This window comes from Pinus tabuliformis, chromosome 4_1, assembly GCF_031772625.1.
Source record: "Pinus tabuliformis cultivar Carrire ecotype Pingquan chromosome 4_1, CPIR1, whole genome shotgun sequence".
Classification (NCBI taxonomy): Eukaryota; Viridiplantae; Streptophyta; class Pinopsida; order Pinales; family Pinaceae; genus Pinus; species Pinus tabuliformis.
The window spans coordinates 135,674,198-135,692,832 of NC_142303.1; the positions used below are offsets into that span (position 1 = coordinate 135,674,198).

At 38.0% G+C, this 18,635-nt stretch overlaps 1 protein-coding gene across 2 annotated transcripts in view; it reads left to right on the forward strand.

Moving 5' to 3' along the window:
- The window catches only part of LOC149174581 (protein DEHYDRATION-INDUCED 19-like), a 44,812-nt gene extending 33,020 nt beyond the window's left edge, over positions 1-11,792 (forward strand). The window contains exons 5-6 of one of the 2 annotated variants that reach the window (XM_089419349.1): positions 11,226-11,347; positions 11,461-11,792. In XM_089419349.1, coding sequence (XP_089275475.1) covers positions 11,226-11,340 — 115 coding nt within the window. In that variant the 3' untranslated portion in view covers positions 11,341-11,347; positions 11,461-11,792. Of the gene's footprint in view, positions 1-11,225 lie in introns of both variants that reach the window. The other variant, XM_089419348.1, reaches the window with a different exon arrangement.
- Positions 11,793-18,635: the final 6,843 nt, after the last annotated feature.

Sequence of the window (18,635 nt, forward strand, 5' to 3'; positions counted from 1 at the left end):
ATCTTAGGGTAACCTAAAAGGTCACTTAGAGAATAAAAGGAAAAGAGAACAGGAAAAAATCATTTCATTCTTTCATGAGCATTTGAGAGAAAGAGAAGAGAGAGAGAGGAGAAAATTTCTGAGCAGTGAGGAAGTGAAGGAGAGCAGCAAGAAGACATTTCAGCAAATCTGGGTAGCAACATTTATTGGCACGTATCCCAAGGCAAAACCTTACAACAGGAGAAAGGCACATATATCGAGGAAGAGGGACATCACATAAATCAAGGAAGAGGGATAGCAGTGAGGGCATGAATTTCAAGGGAGATTTGGGCACGGATTTCGAGGCAGTTGTACTGTTGAAATCCGTACAGTTTGTACAAGTTTTGGGCATGCTTTTCGAGGTTGGTCGTACAACATTTAATGTTGTTTTATTGCTGGAAAGTTTCTGTTTTCGCTGTTTGCTGATTGGCATGATGTTCGAGGCGGAGTCCAAGCATGAAAATCGAGATAAGTTGTAATTTGTGGTTGGTGGAATTTTTACTGTGTATTTCAATGTCTCTGTAAAAGTATTTTTAGAAATAAAGAAGAGCTCTCAAACTGGTTTTCCCCAAGAGTTGTAGGGGGTTTTTCCAGGGTCGCATTGGCCAAAAGTCACTGTGTTATTTTCTGTGTGTGGTTGTCATAATTTCGCTGTGTTTTATTTCTGCAATTTCAGCAATTGTGAAATCTCTAAATTTTTGTTTTCAGAAAAATAGTCATTTCCAGATTTTAGAATTTTTATCATGTTTGGATTTAAAACTAAATGCATGGAGAGATAAGGAACATTGATAACCGGAGTGGGGGTTGAAATTTCTAAATAGATGCTCCTGAAATATAAAGTTCAACCATGAAAACTCTCCAAAAAGGGTTTAGGATACTTAGTTCGTGGAATAAACAGAGAACCACCAGTCTCCCAAAATTCTATAGCGAGGCCTAAATTAAACATGTCAAATCTGAATGCCATTTTGCACCTGACACTGTGCTCTGAAGCAGTTGCCACAACTTTTTCAAGGGCTTCGAATGATAAACTTAGGGAAGGCACTTCTGTCACAAACATAAACCCTCTCACTTCTATGTGCTCTTTAACTTAAGTGGGGTATCTCTAAGAAATATGGAGCTTAATCTTCAAAAACCAGCAATAAAAGAATTCAATCTATAATACGACTTGCTGATCTCAAACAAAAGGAAGAGAAGAAAGTGAACAAGGTTGTTAAATTACTGAATCTTACTACTAGACTTTCCAAATCAGATCAGACGAGAGAGTTTGAGCAAATACAAGAAGGTATTCTCATACAAGCAACATCACCAAATCAGCCACGAAAAAGCATTGATGCTGTCTTCTGTAAGACGGTTGTCAAACGTAAAGTTATAATCAATATTAGATACAATTCAATTCTTATTGAAAGACCTAAGGAGCTCCAAGCATCTAATCTTAGGACTCATTTGCTTGCTTATACTTCAAAGATACAATTCTTGGAAGAATACACAGAGATATGACCAACAAGAAACCTTGCTCTCTGCTCAAGGACTTAGAAAAGAAGAGAAGAATATGGAGGGCGAAAAAGAAGACCAATGAATTATGAGGGACTGAAGACACCAATGAGGATTCCTTTGCTTGCCGCTCTTCTTATTTAAAACTCTTTTCCAAAGGGAGCCTTGGAGTAATTTAGAGTGCTTTTTTAGAAAAGTCCCATACCAATAAGACACTGCCTGTTAGGGGAAGAGGATGTTGAAAATAACACAAAGCAACTTGAAATGTTGAAATTTTTAAGTCTAACACGCTAGAAATTCTTCCTTCATTAGCTGGTTTATTTCACCTACTTGTTTATTTCTTAACAAGTTATTTAACCATATAAATACTGAAAATAAACACAAATGCAGTGTCAACCATTTATAGATCTTCAACTGAAAATAATAGACAAACACACAAGGGACAATGTTATTTTTGGACAACACGTCCCCAAAAAAACCCAATGCGGGAAAATCAGTGCTACAGTTCTGAGGGTTTTATTATTAAGCAACTTTCTTGAGTACAACTAGGGGGCCAAACTGGCTCACCCAATAGAGATATCTATCTGGCAGTAATACCTCTCTTCGGAAGCAGATATTCAGCAAGTATGCTCCACGCAAATCTCTCCAACACTTCTCTAAGGCTTTGCATCAGCGCTCTTGTCCTCTGTGTCACTCTGAAGTCCCCTACGTTAGCCTTCTGCTGCTCTGCGCTAGCTCTCTGGCTTTCTGCATCACCCACCTAGGCCCTGCTAGCCTCTGTGCAGTCACTTTGGCCCTCTGTGTGGCTCCTGCTAGCTCTGCGTAGCCTCCTCAATCTTTGCGTTGGTCTTTCGGCACTATCTCTGCCTCTCTGCTATGCACTCACTACCCCTCGCTGCAACTCCGATCACCTGTTTGAATTTTCTCAGCAAACCCCGCGCTAGAAAATCGAACTCACTGATCAATCTTGGTGTATCTCCAACTGACCTTCAAGCTTCCTCTTATACTTTTTCTGTTGAGTCTTCAACGACCGGGATTAAGTCTCTAATCAACGGCTAAGATTAGATTTGGCGTGATCCATGTCGTTTAGAACATTCTCACTCAGTTTTATATTAATACCCATTAATATTTTAATTTTCCTAAGTTTAGACTTAGGAACCCCATTAGAAATATTAATTATTTTAATATCTCTCTAACTGGGTGGAATTTCCCCAAACCATTTCTAGGTCTTGGAGATCTCATGTGCTTTAGCCTCTCCACCAATTTTCGTGGCTAGAGCACATCCGATGCTACCCCAAATCAACACTCCCTCTTAGCGAGGATTGTGCTCTAGTAATGCTCCACCACTGAACATCATACTGATCATCCACCATCGATACCTGTGCTGATGCTTGGCCTGCTGCCTAACATCCACTGCACTGCTGCCCATGGCTCTGCCATTGCCATTGCTACATCTGTACTGCAACGCCCTCTTAACACGCTGCATCATGCTGCCCATAATGCTATCACTGCCACTGTTGCAAACACCTATGTGCCTCTAACACTACTACAACCTCCTCTGTGGCTTTCTGCACTGCTGCAACCACCTCTGTGCCTCTCGCATTGTTGCAACCTCCACTGCGTTGCTACAAACCTCTGCACTCTAGCACTGCCTTGTCGTTCCATCCGCATCTTGCTTCTATCGACATCCGTCATCTTGCCACTATCATTTGGGGCTCCTGTAGCCAGATATGATCCAAGAGTTTGGGTACCTCAAGGATCTTACCCCTCATCTTCTGTAGTCCTCACCACAACACGATGTCTCCCCACATCTTCTCTAGAGGTGCATGAGCACTCATGGCATAGTCGTCATCAGTCTCGACTTCTTTCTCCGCCATACCCGGGGTTTACTTGGAGTCAGAAGCCTCTCCCTTATTCTTCTTCCTGGGACACTAGGTTGCACAATGACCTAGGTCCCCACAATGGAAGCACTTCACCTTGGAGATGTCCTTCTTCTTCCTCCTCCCTTCTTGTCCCGCAGATGCCAGAGCCGCATCCTCCTTCTCTTTCTTAATTCGACCTCCTTTGTTGCTACTTCCCGCCTTGATCAACCGTTTGATCTTTTTTTGGTGAAGAGTTGTCCACCTCTTCCCATCCTGGAAGATCAGCTCTGCCCAAAATGCTTTGGACAAATGTCTTCCAATCCCCGGAGACTGCAGTGAGGATAGTCCTCACCATGAACTCCTGATCCGGTGTGGCCCCTATGGAAGTAGTTTGGTCTCGAATCTCTTGCAACCTGTTGAGGTATAGATATATCTGCTCCCCCTTCTGCATCTGATACGTTCCCAGCTAATTCTCCAGCAACATCTTCCTCTACACGGAAGTGCTCTGATACAATGTCGTCAAGATATCCCACATCTCCTTTGCCATGTTCTTCTCGGCAATATGTGGTATCACATGATCCTTGACCCTATCAAGGATTATGCACTTTTCTTTCGCCATTGCATCCTAATACCTTTCATTATTAGCTGGGTCGACTAGAATAGCCATGGTTCTCAAGGTGAAGCCCTTGATGCGATGTCTATCCAGAACAGTTAGGATCCTGGCCTTTTAGATGACAAAGTTGGAGGCCTTGTCCAACTTGTCCTAATCCCTTAGTCTGTTCATTGCCGTCTCTGCTCTTCTACTGGACTCCCTTTGACTCTCGACTTCCCTTTTGGAAGTTCTCTCCTGCCAATTGTCGAACTGCTCCTCTCCGATCCTCTATGCCCCTGCAACACGAATCTGGATTTCCTGGCTAGAAATCCTTCAAGGCAGCGGTTCTCTCTACCTTGGTTTTATCCCGTTAGGTACTGTTTTGTTTCGACAACAACAACACCCCACCAACTTCCTAATCCACAATCTGCCCACATCTCCTTAGGCCCCAACAACTGAAGAAACTGAGCCTCTTAGCTTTGTGCAATCCTAGCAAGGCTGAATTGCTCCTCTGGCCAACTGTGTTAAGCCTACTTGACTGAGTAGCATGACATGGCTCTTCGTGAGCCTCTTCTACCTCTCTCTGCCTTTGCACTGACCTTCCATCTGGCTCGAAATGATGACGTAGGCCTTCCGCGTCACTCCTTTACTGCTGCCTTTTGCTTAGGAACAACTCTCATCTCTCGGGACAAGTGTTTCTACTGCAAATTTTCTGATTTAGCTGGTGCCTTCAGCGCTCCTGTGATTTGCCATGCTCTGATACCATGTTGAAATTTCTAAGTCTAACACGTCAAAAATTCTTCCTGCATTATTTGGTTTATTTCACCTACTTGTTTATTTCTTAACAAGTTATTTAACCATATAAATATTGAAAATAAACACAAATGAAGTCTCAACCATCTATAGATCTTCAACTGAAAATAACAGACAAACACACAAGGGACACCGTTATTTTTGGACAACACGTCCTTGGAAAAACCCAATGCGGGAAAACCGGTGTAGCAGTTCTGAGGGTTTTATTATTAAGCAGCGTTCTTGAGTACAACTAGGTTGCCAAACTGGTTCACCCAACAGAGATATCTATCTGGCAGTAATACCTCTCTTTGGAAGTAGATATTCAGTAAGTCTGCTCCATGAAAATCTCTCCAACGCTTCTCTGAAGCTCTGCGTCAGCCCTCCTAGCCTCTGTGTCACTCTGAAACCCCCTGCGTCAGGCTTCTGCTGCTCTCTGTTGGCTCTCTGGTCTTCTGCGTCACCCACGCAGGCCTTGCTAGCCTCTGCGCAGTCACTCTGACCCTCTGCGTGGCTCTTGCTGGCTCTGCGTAGCCTCCTCAATCTCTGCGCGGTCCTTTGGCACTATCTCTGCCTTTCTTCTATGCACTCACTGCCCCTTTGCTACAACTTTGATCACTTGTTCGAATTTTCTCAGCAAACCTCGCTTTAGAAAATCGAATTGATTGATCAATCTTGGTGTATCTCCAACTAACCCTCAAGCCTCCTCTTATACTTTTCCTGTTGAGTCTTCAACGGCCGAGATTAAGTCTCTAATCAACAACTAAGATTAGATTTGGCTTGATCCATGTCATTTAGAACATTCTCACCCAGTTTTTTATATATATATATATATATATATATATATATATATATTTTTTTTTTTTTTTGTATACAATGGAATCGGCAACAGGGGCAGCCTTGCGACTTGCGTTACACGGGGTTGATTCTGACCGCTACCTCTATAACCACTGGGAGCTGCGCCCGCCCCTCTCCACAGCGTCGGGTTAGTCCGGGGGAATTGAACTCGTGACCTTCAGTACAGAGCCCACCTTTCTAACGAACTTCACTGCAGTGTGATTACCAACTCGCCTACCCCCGTGGCGCTTCACCCAATTTTATATTAATACCCATTAATATTTTAATTTTCCTAAGTTTAGACTTAGGAACCCCATTAAAAATATTAATTATTTTAATATTTCTCTAACCGGGTGGAATTTCACCAAACCATTTCTAGGTCTTGGAGATTTCATGTGCTTTAGCGCCTCCACCAATTTTCATGGCCAGAGCACATCCGATGCTACCCCAAATCAACATGAAATATATCGAAAAGGCAGCGCCTAGCTTGGCTAATCTTACCCTCACAAAAACATGCCACATCTACCTTGCATGGAGTGCCCTATCTGTCATCATATGCAGTGCTCAACTTGGACAAAAATAACAACAATAAACAGAAGATAAAGCGAAGAAGAGTGCCCTAAATAGCCAAGAATAACAAGTTGATATTTGAGAAGGTAAGATACTGAAATAGGACTGTGAGTTGCTCTCAAGAGGGGTGCCACATAAGAACCCACCAATGAGGGGAAAAGTATGTTGAAAATAATACAAATCACTCTGAAATAACTCCAAATGAAGCACCTGGATTGGTTGATTTTTTATTTTATTTTTTATTTGGTTCAATTGGTGACTAGAGGAATTGGCCACTGGGTCGTTCTTGTACTTACCTGACATGGGGTCGATTTGGACCGCTACCACTATAACTTCAAGTTAAGGGTTAGGCAGGTGGGACACCCATGGGGTTTTGAACCAGCGACCATTACACAAGGAGTGCCCTAACAGTGCACCCATTCACTTACTATTCCATGCCCCATGGGCACCTAGCTTGGTTGATTTTATCCTCGTGAAAATGTGCCAAATTTACCTCACATTGGAACACTCAACTTGGCTATAAATAGCAACAAAAACAGTGAATAAAGCCAAGAAGCGTAGTGTCCTATCAAGCCAAAAAGCAGAGATTAATTTGGTGTCCTCAAGTGAAGCACCCTCTTTCCTAAAATAAGAGTTCTTTCCAGAAATCAGACTCTCCATAAAAGGTAGAGCATCCCTTTCAGATGAATCAACAATATAATCTCACAAAAGCAGCTTCTTCTCTTCTATAAATAAAACAGCTTTTGTGCGCTACTTAGAGTGCCCCAGCATGGCTATGTTTAGCAGTTCAAAATAGGCATCTCATTCATGATGTATTGAGCACCATACAAGAATTATGAAGCCTGAGCAACAGGTTCAAAATAGGCATCTCATTCATGATAACTTGAGCACCTCACAAGAACGATGAAACCTGAGCAACAGGGCTCGTTATGGGCTCACATTAGCATCCACTGTGTACTAATTTTATGGGCTAACTTTAGCATTAGTATCCATTGTCTACTAATTTAATGGCTTAACATTATCATCCACTGTCCACCGATTTTATGCCTTCGTTGCCCAAGCTTAACTCTGCAAGTAGGGCCTCCAGTAATTGCCTTGAGCCCCTCAAAATTAGGTCTCCTCATGGCAGTACAATTATTCAAAAGTCAGCATTTCACTGTAGATAAATTTAACCTCAAGAAAGAGTTCACGGTCACCATGATGAATCAAGCCTCTTATAAGCTGTGCTGACCCATCTTTATCAAATTTTCAACAAATATGGATCAAAATCAACTTTGGCTGTACTTGTCTTGTTGAACAAACAATTGCTCTATTGCTTCCTGGATCACTGCCTTTGTTGTCAAGCTCTGATTTCAAGTGATTTTGCTGATACAAAAGTCCTGAATCATGTTCTCCAATGATGGTACTGTGATTGACAACTCAGGGTCTTTATTATATTCTCATTAACCATGGCACCTGCAACCTTGATTATTGACATCTCGTACCATGTACTGGGATGATGATACTGATAACAAACACAAATCAGATTTTACCTCAATTTTGCCATCCTTGCTACCTGTGATGATTATATGGTCAAACACGCACCACAAAAATGACTATATTATCTTATGTACTTTTGACTTGCAGGTTTGTATGAGAAGGGACTCTCTTGAATGCAGAGATTGCAAGATATTTGCCAATTTTAATTTACCAGGCTCTTGGTGCCTGCTTCAACCTGAAAAGAACATTCAGCAACTTACATACTAGATGCTCTTTACTTGCAAAAATGGACCCTTGTGGCTGATTAATAGATTCTTCTTCCTCCAAGTCTCTGTTCAGGAGGCACTCTATGTATCCATTTGTTATAGTATCTAGCCAAGATGAGCAACCATGGTTAGAAATAACCTGATTGTAACCAACTTTGCTATAGGGGTAAATGCCTCCATGTAGTCCACCCTTTTGCTGTGCAAATCCCTCTGCAACTGATGTGCCTTTTGTTTATGTGGTGACCCATCAACTTTGTATTTTGTTTTGTACATGTGTTTGCAACAAACTGGCTTCTTATTTGAAGGCAACATTTCGAACACCTAATTGTTTTTCTTCATGGGTTCTCCAAACTCAGCATGATCCTCTCCCACTACTGACTGTCTTTCCTAGTTTTGAGGTTCATAAGAATTTAGTGAAAGAGAAATTGAATAAAAATTAACATGTTCAACCTACACATTTTCTCGTTGGCCTCTCACTTCGTCCTTTCTCTAGGTTGTGGGCTTTCATCCAACCTTCCATCCTCCAAAGCATTGGAGTTACCGTTTTAGTCTTGCTTGTCTTTTATTCACCAAAACTGCCTATCTTCTGCTCTTTCTAGAGCAATTTAATCTTCTTCATCTTCATGTGTTACTTGCACACCAACACCCGATGTCTGTTCTTCATTCTACAATTGTTTTCCTTGCACCTTGGCTGTTTTTTCAGCATTATACCAACAATTTTCATTGAGCAAATTAATCTTCGTCATCTCCATGTGTTACTTGCACACCAACATCTGATGTCTGCTCTTCATTCTACAATTGTTTTCCCTGCACCTCGACATTTTTTCCAGCATTATACCAACAATTTTCATCTGATTTTAACTGAATCAGACTGAAATAAATCTGTTTTTTCACCAACAGTGACATCCCTACTTATATTTTTCTTGTTAATCTCAGTTTCCGACCTCTTAGAAGCCTTTGATTATCCTTGTAACTGCGTACTTCTGATCACATGCATGAGAGATGAAAGAAAGGAGAATGATTTTGTTATTCAAGAAGTGATCATATACAACGAGGGGAATCCTCTTTTATTACATTGGTGTGGTTGTTATACTAACTAAAAGAAGAATGATTTTATTATTCAAAGAAGTCATCACATATAACGAGGGGGATCCTAATGATTAAGAACATGTGTTTCTTCTTTGAAGGTCAGAGGTTTGAATCTAAAGGGGATTGGGGTATGTACACCCCTGACTACACAGTCAAATTGCTGCATAGAGTGGGTCCCTTGTTCTGCAAACAAAGGGGTCTCAGACATCAATTTGGTGTCTGGCTTGGCCGTGACCATATAGTTAGATTATCATATTATGATTCTATTATATTGCTGTGGTGCTTTACTACTAATTGTTGTAATCACTTATTAATAAATGCCCTAATCATTTTAAATATTAATACCATCATCCTTATTGCATTTCAACTTTAATATTGAAGGTGTTAAAACTTCAACATTAACCAACAAATGTGAACTTTTTGCATTTTGGGTCTAACCTACTCTTTTCATCTGGAATCAAAACATATGCTGCATGACAAATTTTTTTTTGAATTACATGTGGTTTCCTGTTGGACCAAGCTTCTGCTGGTGTAATATCCCATACCACCTTTGTAGGACTCCTCTTTACCACATCTAACCATCTTCAGTAGTATTCTACGTCTTCTCTCAGCTATACCATCCCACTAGGGTGTATAAGGTGCATATAAATGTCTTTGAATCCCTCCCTTGCAATAATGTAACAAACTCATCGTAGGAAACTTCTCCTCCCTTGTTAGATCATAGAACCTTTATACTCTTACCTGCTTCACTTTCTATTGTTGCTTATAAACATCAAATTTTGCAAAAGCATCAGTCTTCTTTTGCAAAAGGTAATACACAGAATCCTTCTAGAGAAATCTGTCAACTTAAGTAAAAAACACCTTGCACTGGAAATAGATGCAGATTGCATAGGTCTGCAAATATCATAATGGACTAGATCGAACACACTCATAACTCTCTAAGTCTTTTCTTTCTTTAAATATGTTCCTTTGTTGTTTTTCAGCTAATGAAGGTGCACATCCTTCTTTTCCTGTTCTAATAGTCCATGTAGCATGTTCTATCTTAAGTTATTCACCACAGAAAGATATTGAAAATAAACGTGTCCATACCTCTGATGTCATAATTAACCACTGTTGATATCAACTTTGATCACCAACTTTATCCTCTACAAATCTGTATGATACATGTTCATTAAACTCTGATGCCACTGCTACCACTGATGTGACATGGACTTGATGATCTTTCAAATGTTAGCTCAATAGATTTAGAGGTAATGTGAAGTGCCTCAACAAATGTTCAAAAGATTGATGAAACATTTTGGAGTGATAACTACCATATTCACTTCATCCACCTCCCTACCAATACCGAGCAACTTACCCCAAACATTCTTCAATTTCAGTAAATGCTTCCAAATTGAATTCCATTCATTGAGTTTCATGGGATAAGATAGGCTATTTATGAAACTTACACTTATCTGAAGTTTCATGCTAACTCGTAATCCTTTTTCTCAGAGTACATGCATTTGCAGCATCCTGTGGAAGCAATTTTTGGAATCACCATGTGGATTTTTCACTACCTTCCCTGCTGCCAACTCCAGTGACAGTTTCTTCCTAGAAATGCTATCATACTGCCCCATTCATTCATTATTATCGTGTCCTTTAATTTTTTGAGCCTTTGAGAGCAAGTACTGAATCATCTGTTTAAAAAAACTCCAATCAACTTTCCTCTTGCCTCCCTTAATTATTCTTTTCTCCAGCTATGTGTCCCTGTCCTGTTTTTCATACTTCCACTGTATTTTTCTTTTGTTTTACACAGTACACACTCCCTATGACAATTATGTTTTCTGCCAATACTACTCCCTGTGACAATTATGTTTGCCGCCAATACTACTATTTCTAGTATCAGCAATACTCTGATGTATAACTGAATTGGCATCATCTCCTAAAAAATGGTATATTTATTGCTTTTGCATCTTGCAAACTATCACAAACCCTAGGATTTTATTGACCTCGAACTGAAGGATGAGCATTTGACCGTTTGAATGTATACAGTTATATGATACATTGGATGTGTGTTTTGTGAAGCTTTTACTTTACCATTTGAATTTATGAGTTTTTAATCATACTGGATGTGTTTCTGTGAAGACTCGCATATTATTTACTGCTAAGCATGTCAATCTTGCATTTTTGTTTTTATTTTTTCGTGTTCACATGGATCATTACAGCTTATTGACAATTTTATTGGTGCAGTGTTGAATCATCTCTAACTGCGGAAGAGAGGGAACAGAAATTTGAAGAAGAGGCCAGGCGGTCAGAGTTTGTGCAGCAGTTGTTGCTGTCTACTATTCTAGGCGATAATTTATAAAGAAAAGGTACCTGTCAAAAAGATTCTCCTCATCGCTGGGCCTCTGGATGTTTATGGCATCCTTCTATTCTACCTAGTTATGTTTGTAAGAATAGAGGTGACGAGCCTGTTACTTTGCAGGAAGGCTAAACTTTACTTCCAATGTATAATCACATGACTGGTTAGTACATTGGGTTGGTGCTGGTCTAGGTTCAAAATGCAAGTGTCGCCTGCTTTGGCTTCACTTCTTTCGTTCATCACAGAAAAGTTCTCAAGGATGCTCGATGTTTTAAAAGCCCCCCCTGAAGGCAGCAAGCATGAGATACCTGTAGACATATATACGGCTATTGCATGTATTTTTTTCTTTTCTGATTTAAGCTACACAAATGTCGAGCTTTGATAAACTAAATAGTAAATAGAGTTCAACTATCTTATTTTCGTGGGCATAGTGAATGACAAATGCTTATTTCCTATTTTCCTATTTTTTAATGAATTTAGATCCTCCTAGTTCAATTGATCAGCTTTAAGATAACTATATTTCGATTGATCAGCTTTAATATAACTACAATTCAAGCTTCTCATATATTGTAGTTCCGTTTTTGGTTGATGGAAAATCTCTCATTTGGATCCCATTTTTTACGGTTTTGTTTATTTTGTTAACTTGAGAAAACAATAATGGATTGGTTTTTACTGCATTCTACAAAAGTTGCAGTATTGATCCAGCTTTCGATATTCTAATAGCTGCTCAAGCAATGAGTGCAAATGTTCTCCACCATCCATAATACGACTTGTACAGTACATATCTCCCTTTTAAGATTCTCTAAGCAAATTAGAAATATTTTTGTGCATTCAAATTTTGATTTAGTTTTTCGTCCTTGTTGCTTTGTGCGTAACATAGAGTGCATTTGAAATTTCAAAATCAAATAAATTCCATGTCTCTGTAGCTTTCGAATAATAATAATTAGTTTATTTTATTTTCCTCAAGAGACGACGAATTACTTTACTTAATTCATGTGTGCTTTTCGAGGCACTTGTTGGCTCGTGATCTTGGATGCCTGGATGGGGATGTCGATTTTGAAATTAGGGCACGTTTGGTTGCAAAATAGAAAAAAGGAAATAGATACAGAGACTAGCTAAGAAAGTGATTCTGTTGGGTAGTGCCTCACTGTTCAGTGACAGTTTAATCACATTCCAAAATGAGAGAAATCTGTTCACTTCTCATCTCTGTGCATTAATCTATAGTATTTTTAAAATATACAAAATTTATGAGACGAGTGCTGTACAACTCAAACGTTTCCTTTCCTTGGGGTTGGACTTATTCACTGTTACATTCTATGGTTGCCTCTTTTGAACACCCTACTTGTCAAGAGTTTATACAGTTAAGTTGTAAAGTCCATTCCAAAGCTTTGTTCACAAAATATTCCAATTCCATTGCATGTTTATAATCCTTTCGGTATTCACAATGTTGATTCTTCCCTTTACACCAAAATGTAATCCTAGCACCTTTTAGGTTGTCTCAGATCCCTCGTTGATTTTCTATGTACAATTTGGTCTACTCAGTTGGGATCTAGTGGTTGAGCATGCAGTTCCTCCAACACCATTAATCTTGAAATTAAACATTTAAACATGCAAGTTTGTTGTTTCACATCGTCTTCCATTCTCACCTCTCACTCTTTCTTCTCTGACCCTATGTTTTATCAAAGATCTTATCCCTATCATTGATAAGCTTCTTCCTCGCCAAATCTCAACAGTAGCCTCACAAATAATCAAGGTGCATTTTACACTTGTAAATTAAGCTTCTTTCACTCCTAATCTGTTAAAAGATGTAATTAGTTTCGGTCTTTATAATTGTACTTTTATGTGTTTTTTAAGGGTAATTTTTCAACTTTTTTTAAAAATGGTAGTAAAAGCTAATAAAAACAAATTTTTTTGGTTCAAAAAACACTTTGAAAACAAAAAATATTAATGCTGGAATAATGTCATTTTTTTTAGTTTAATTTTAAATATTTGTTAGCAATGACGTTAAGGATAGAACATTGCTCTGAAAAACTTTTAAAATTCCAATGATTTTCAGGCATGACATTGAAAATAAAATATCACTTATTTGAAAAGCCTTAAAATTCCAACAACTTTCAGCCATGGTGTTAACAAAACAAATGTGTTTTTATTTATTGTTTAGGGGTATTTTTTTAAACATTTTTAAAAAATAGCAATAAAAGCTAATAAAAACAATTTTTTTGCGAAAAATACTCTGAAAACAAAAAATGTTAATGTTGGAATAAAGTCATTTTTTTTGACGTAACATTTCAACATTTATTAGCAATGATGTTAAGGATAAAATATGACTGTGTCTAAAAAGCTTAAAATTCCAATGATTTCTAAGTATGACATTAAGGATAAAATATCACTTCTCTGAAACTTTTAAAATTCCAACAATTTTCAGTGATGGTGTTATAAAATATTTATCACTGTTTTCAATCATAGCATTAAATTTTAGAATTTTGACAAATTTTCAACCATGGAACTAAAACCAAACACTGTGACTTCAAAAAATCTATGGCATTATGAATCTTTTCAACCATGGCATTAAAGATAAAATATCACAAATAAAAAAAATCTTAAAATTTTGACAAATTTTCAACCATGGAATTAAAACCAAAGATTGTGACCCCAAAAAACTTATTACATTATGAAATCTTTTCACATATTTCAACTATGGCATTATGATTTTTTTTTATGACTAAAAACCTTTTAAAAATGAACACTTGAATCAAAGAGTTATTATATCAAGAGTAATTTGTTAGTGCAACAAAAAATCAACCATCAAATAGACATGTTGTGTAGGCAAATTTAACTTATTGTAATGAAAATTTAAGGATTGACCATAAAATTGACACATTTTGAAGACGGACTCAATTTATTATAACGGAAACTTTAAAATCAACTATCAAATTGACATATAATAGAGAAAAATAAAATAAAACAAAATAATAAATAAAAATGAAAAATGCAAAAGAAAACAAAAATTTAAATATTGAAGAAAACAAGTGGGCCTAAATTTTTCAATGCGATTTCTTCCAAAAAAGTTTCAAATGTACAAACATAAAAATAAAAATAATAAAAAAATGATAACAATAAATAAAAATGATATTAAAACATAAAAGATTAAAAAAGAATAAATAAATATTAAAAATAAAAAACAAAAAACTCGAACATTAAAAAAAATTTAAAAATAAAAAATAGAAAAGACAAAAGATAAAAAATAAAAAATAAAAAAACTAAAAAAAAATATCAAAAATAGAAAAAAAAGAAAATTAAAAGATTAACTAAATAAATATGAAGAGCAATAAACAAAATTTAAATAAAAATAAAAAATATAGCGAAAAAATACTTAAATTAAAGAAGAAAAAAATAAAAAATTAAAAGATTAACCAAACAAATATAAAAAACAATATAAAGGGGAAAAAACATAAAAAATTAAAAGATTAACCAAACAAATATAGAGAACAATATAAAGGTAATTTAAAAAAATAAAAAACAAAAACCTACAAATTAAAAAACATTAAAATAAAGCAAGAATACATTATAACAAAATAAAAAACTAAAAAAGGACGAAAACTAACAAAAACATTATTTTTTAAAACATTAAAACTGAAAAAAAAAAAGCATAATAGAAAATACATGTAAATTGAAAAAACAACATTCAAAATTAAAAATAAAAAAAAATTAAACCAATTAAAAAAAAAAAATAAAAAAAAAACACACAAAACAAAATAAAATAAAATAATAATTAAAAAAACACATTTAAAAAGGTTAAAGAAAACATAAGAAAATACAATTAAAAAAATAATTAAAAAAAATATATAAAAACAAAAATTATAATTTTTTTTTTAAAATTATGGCCCCACGGGCTCGCGCAGGGGAGATCCGATTCCCGGAATCAGATATCTTCCTACCCTAGCCTCGTTGGGTCGTGGTGGGTGGGTATCGGGCTTAGTTGAACGCAACAAACCCGTCCCCCACACACCCATCGCAGCCCAACAGGGCTGGGGGGAGATTCAATTCCTGCCTTGGGCCTGTTGGGCCACAGGGAATGGGTAGGCTCCGCCCCCCGCAGCCCAACAGGCCTAGGTTCTCTCCACGCCCTAGGCCCTGTTGGGCTGCGGGGGCAGAGCTACAAGTTGTCGCTCTGCTCCTTGCCCACCCCCCACGACCTAACAGGCCCAAGGCGTGGGCAGGGGGTGGAGTTTCAGTGTTGCAGCTTTGCCCCCCGCCCACCCCTGTGGCCCAATAGGGCCAGGGCGTGGGTAGGGGGCGGAGTTTCAGTGCTGCAGCTTCGCTCCTCGCCCACCCTCGTGGCCCGACGGGCCCAGGTTCTCCCCACACCTTGGGCCCATTGTGCTATGGGGGTGGGGGTCGGGGAAGTTGCACCGTGGCCCAATCGACCCAGCTCATGGGGAGAACTGGGAGGAGGGGGAAGTTGCACTACAGCCCAACGAGCCCAGGGCATGGGGAGAACTGGGGTGGGGGTGAGTTGCATTGTGGCCCACGACATGGGGAGAACTAGTTCTCCCCATGCCCTCGTGTTATGAAATTAGTTCACAAAAAAATGAAAAGATAGATCAACGCCTTCAAAATCATCCTCTTTCAGGGGGCAACCTCTTTTACATTACACAAATGAACAATTCTTGGATGACACAAATGACAAAACTTCCTTTCTATATATAGGAGTCTAAGGGGTCATAATGTGCTCAGAGCTGACATAACAAAAATAATGTAAGGGCATAACAATAGCAATAGTGGGCTTCTATGGTGCACAATAATAACAATATGGGGACTACATGGGTACAATAATATAATAAGGGGGTTGCACTGATAACAATAAGGGGGTTGCACTGATAACAATAAGGGGTTACACTAGTAGTATAGGGACCTAACATGCCACTCTCCTTCAAAAAGTGTTGTCCTCAATGCTTGAGTAGTTATGGATGCTTTTATATACAATTTTCGTCCTCCCATGTGGAATCTTCAACAAGTAAGTTCTTCCACTTGATGAGATACTCAGAAATTGATCGATTTGGTAGCTGTCGGGTTCTTGTTTCCGTCACTGCTTCAGGTTCCAATATGATTTTTCCTTCCTCATCAAGTTTCAACAATATTGTTTGAACTGGGAGCTTGTCACTTATAAACTTCTTTAAGCATGAAATATGGAAAACTGGGGGCACTCGGGAAGATGCAGGAAGCTCCAATTTGTGTGCCATAGTACCAATCTTTTGCAGCGCCTTGTAAGGACCATAGTACTTTGGTGATAATTTATTATCCTTCTTAGCTTGCTTGAGGGACATTTGTTTGTATGGTTGTATTCATAAAAATACCTAGTCCCCAATTCAAAAATTCTTTTGCTGCGATGTTGATCTGTCTGTTGTTTCATTCGATTCTATGTCAAAGTGAGGTTATCCTTTAAGAGTTGGAGAAATTCTTGTTGTTGACGGACTACCTTAGCACCTTCATGAGATATAATATGACCCAAGTAGTCCACCTCTTGTACTCCAAAGAAACATTTGGAGGTTTTTGCATATAATTGTTTCTCGTCTAATAGTCTGAGCACTCTATCAACATGTTGAACATGATCTTTCCAAGACTTGCTGTAGATTAATATATCATCAAAACATACTAACACAAATTTTCTAAGGGTGGGTTAGAAAATGGAATTCATCAACCTTGGAATGTAGAGGGTGCATTGGTAAGGTCAAAAGGCATGACCAAAAATTCATAATGACCCTCGTGAGTTCTAAATGTTGTTTTCGGAATGTCTTGAGTCTTCATTCTAATTTGATGATATCTTGCATGAAGGTCCAACTCGCTGAAGTAAATTTATCCATGCAATTCATCCAATAATTCATCAATGAGAGAAATGAGAAATTTATTTTTAATAGTGAGCTTGTTGAGCTCTCTATAATCCAGACACATGCGCCATGATCCATCCTTTTTGTGCACCAATACTATTGGAGCAGAGAAAGAACTTTGACTAGGTTGAATTATACCAACCTCTAGCATTTCTGCAACCATACGTTCAATTTCACTATTTTGTGCAAAGGGATATCTATAAGGCTTGATGTTTGGAGGAACACTTCTTGGAAAATGAACAACATGATCATGATCACAAATAGGTGGGAGGCCTTTGGGAGTCTCAAATACCTTGGAATGATTCTCTAAGACATTTTGGAGATTTGGAGAAATAGATGATTTCGACGTGGGAACTTCTAGCGAACATAATTGTGTAATTGAGTAGTTCTCGATGCTTCTGTATAATTTTTTTTTCCTCCCATGTGGAATCTTGAGCGAGTAAGTTCTTCCACTTGATGAGATACTCTAAAATTGATCGATTTCGTAGCTGTCGGGTTTTTGTTTCTGTGACTGCTTCAGGTTCCAATATGATTTTTCCTTCCTTGTCAAGTTCCAACAATATTGTTTGAATTGGGAGCTTGTCACTTATAAACTTCTTTAAGCATGAAACATGGAAAAATCGGGGCACTCGGGAAGATGCAGGAAGCTCCAATTTGTGTGCCGTAGTACTAATCTTTTGCAGTGCCTTGTAAGGACCATAGTACTTTGGTGATAATTTATCCTTCTTAGCTTGCTTGAGGGACATTTGTTTGTATGGTTGTATTCGTAAAAATACGCAGTCTCCTATATCAAAAATCCTTTCGCTGGGATGTTGATCTTCCTGTTGTTTCATTCGATTCTATGCCAAAGTGAGGTTATACTTTAAGAGTTGGAGAACTTGTTGTTGTTGACGATCTACCTTAGCACCTTCATGAGATACAATATGACCCAAGTATTCCACCTCTTGTATTCCAAATAAACATTTGGAGGTTTTGCATATAATTGTTTCTCGTCCAATAGTCTGAGCACTCTATCAACATGTTGAACATGATCCTTCCAAGACTTGCTGTAGATCAGTATATCATCAAAAAATACTAACAAAAATTTTCTAAGGAAGGGTCTGAAAATGGAATTCATCAAACCTTGGAATGTAGAAGGTGCATTGGTAAGGCCAAAAGGCATGATCAAAAATTCATGATGATCCTTATGAGTTCTAAATGTTGTTTTCGGAATGTCTTGAGTCTTCATTCTGATTTGATGATATCCTACATGAAGGTCCAACTTGCTGAAGTAAATTTCTCCATGCAATTCATCCAATAATTCATCAATGAGAGGAATGGGAAATTTATCTTTAATAGTGAGCTTGTTGAGCTCTCTATAATCCAGACACGTGCCATGATCCATCTTTCTTGTGCACCAATACTATTGGA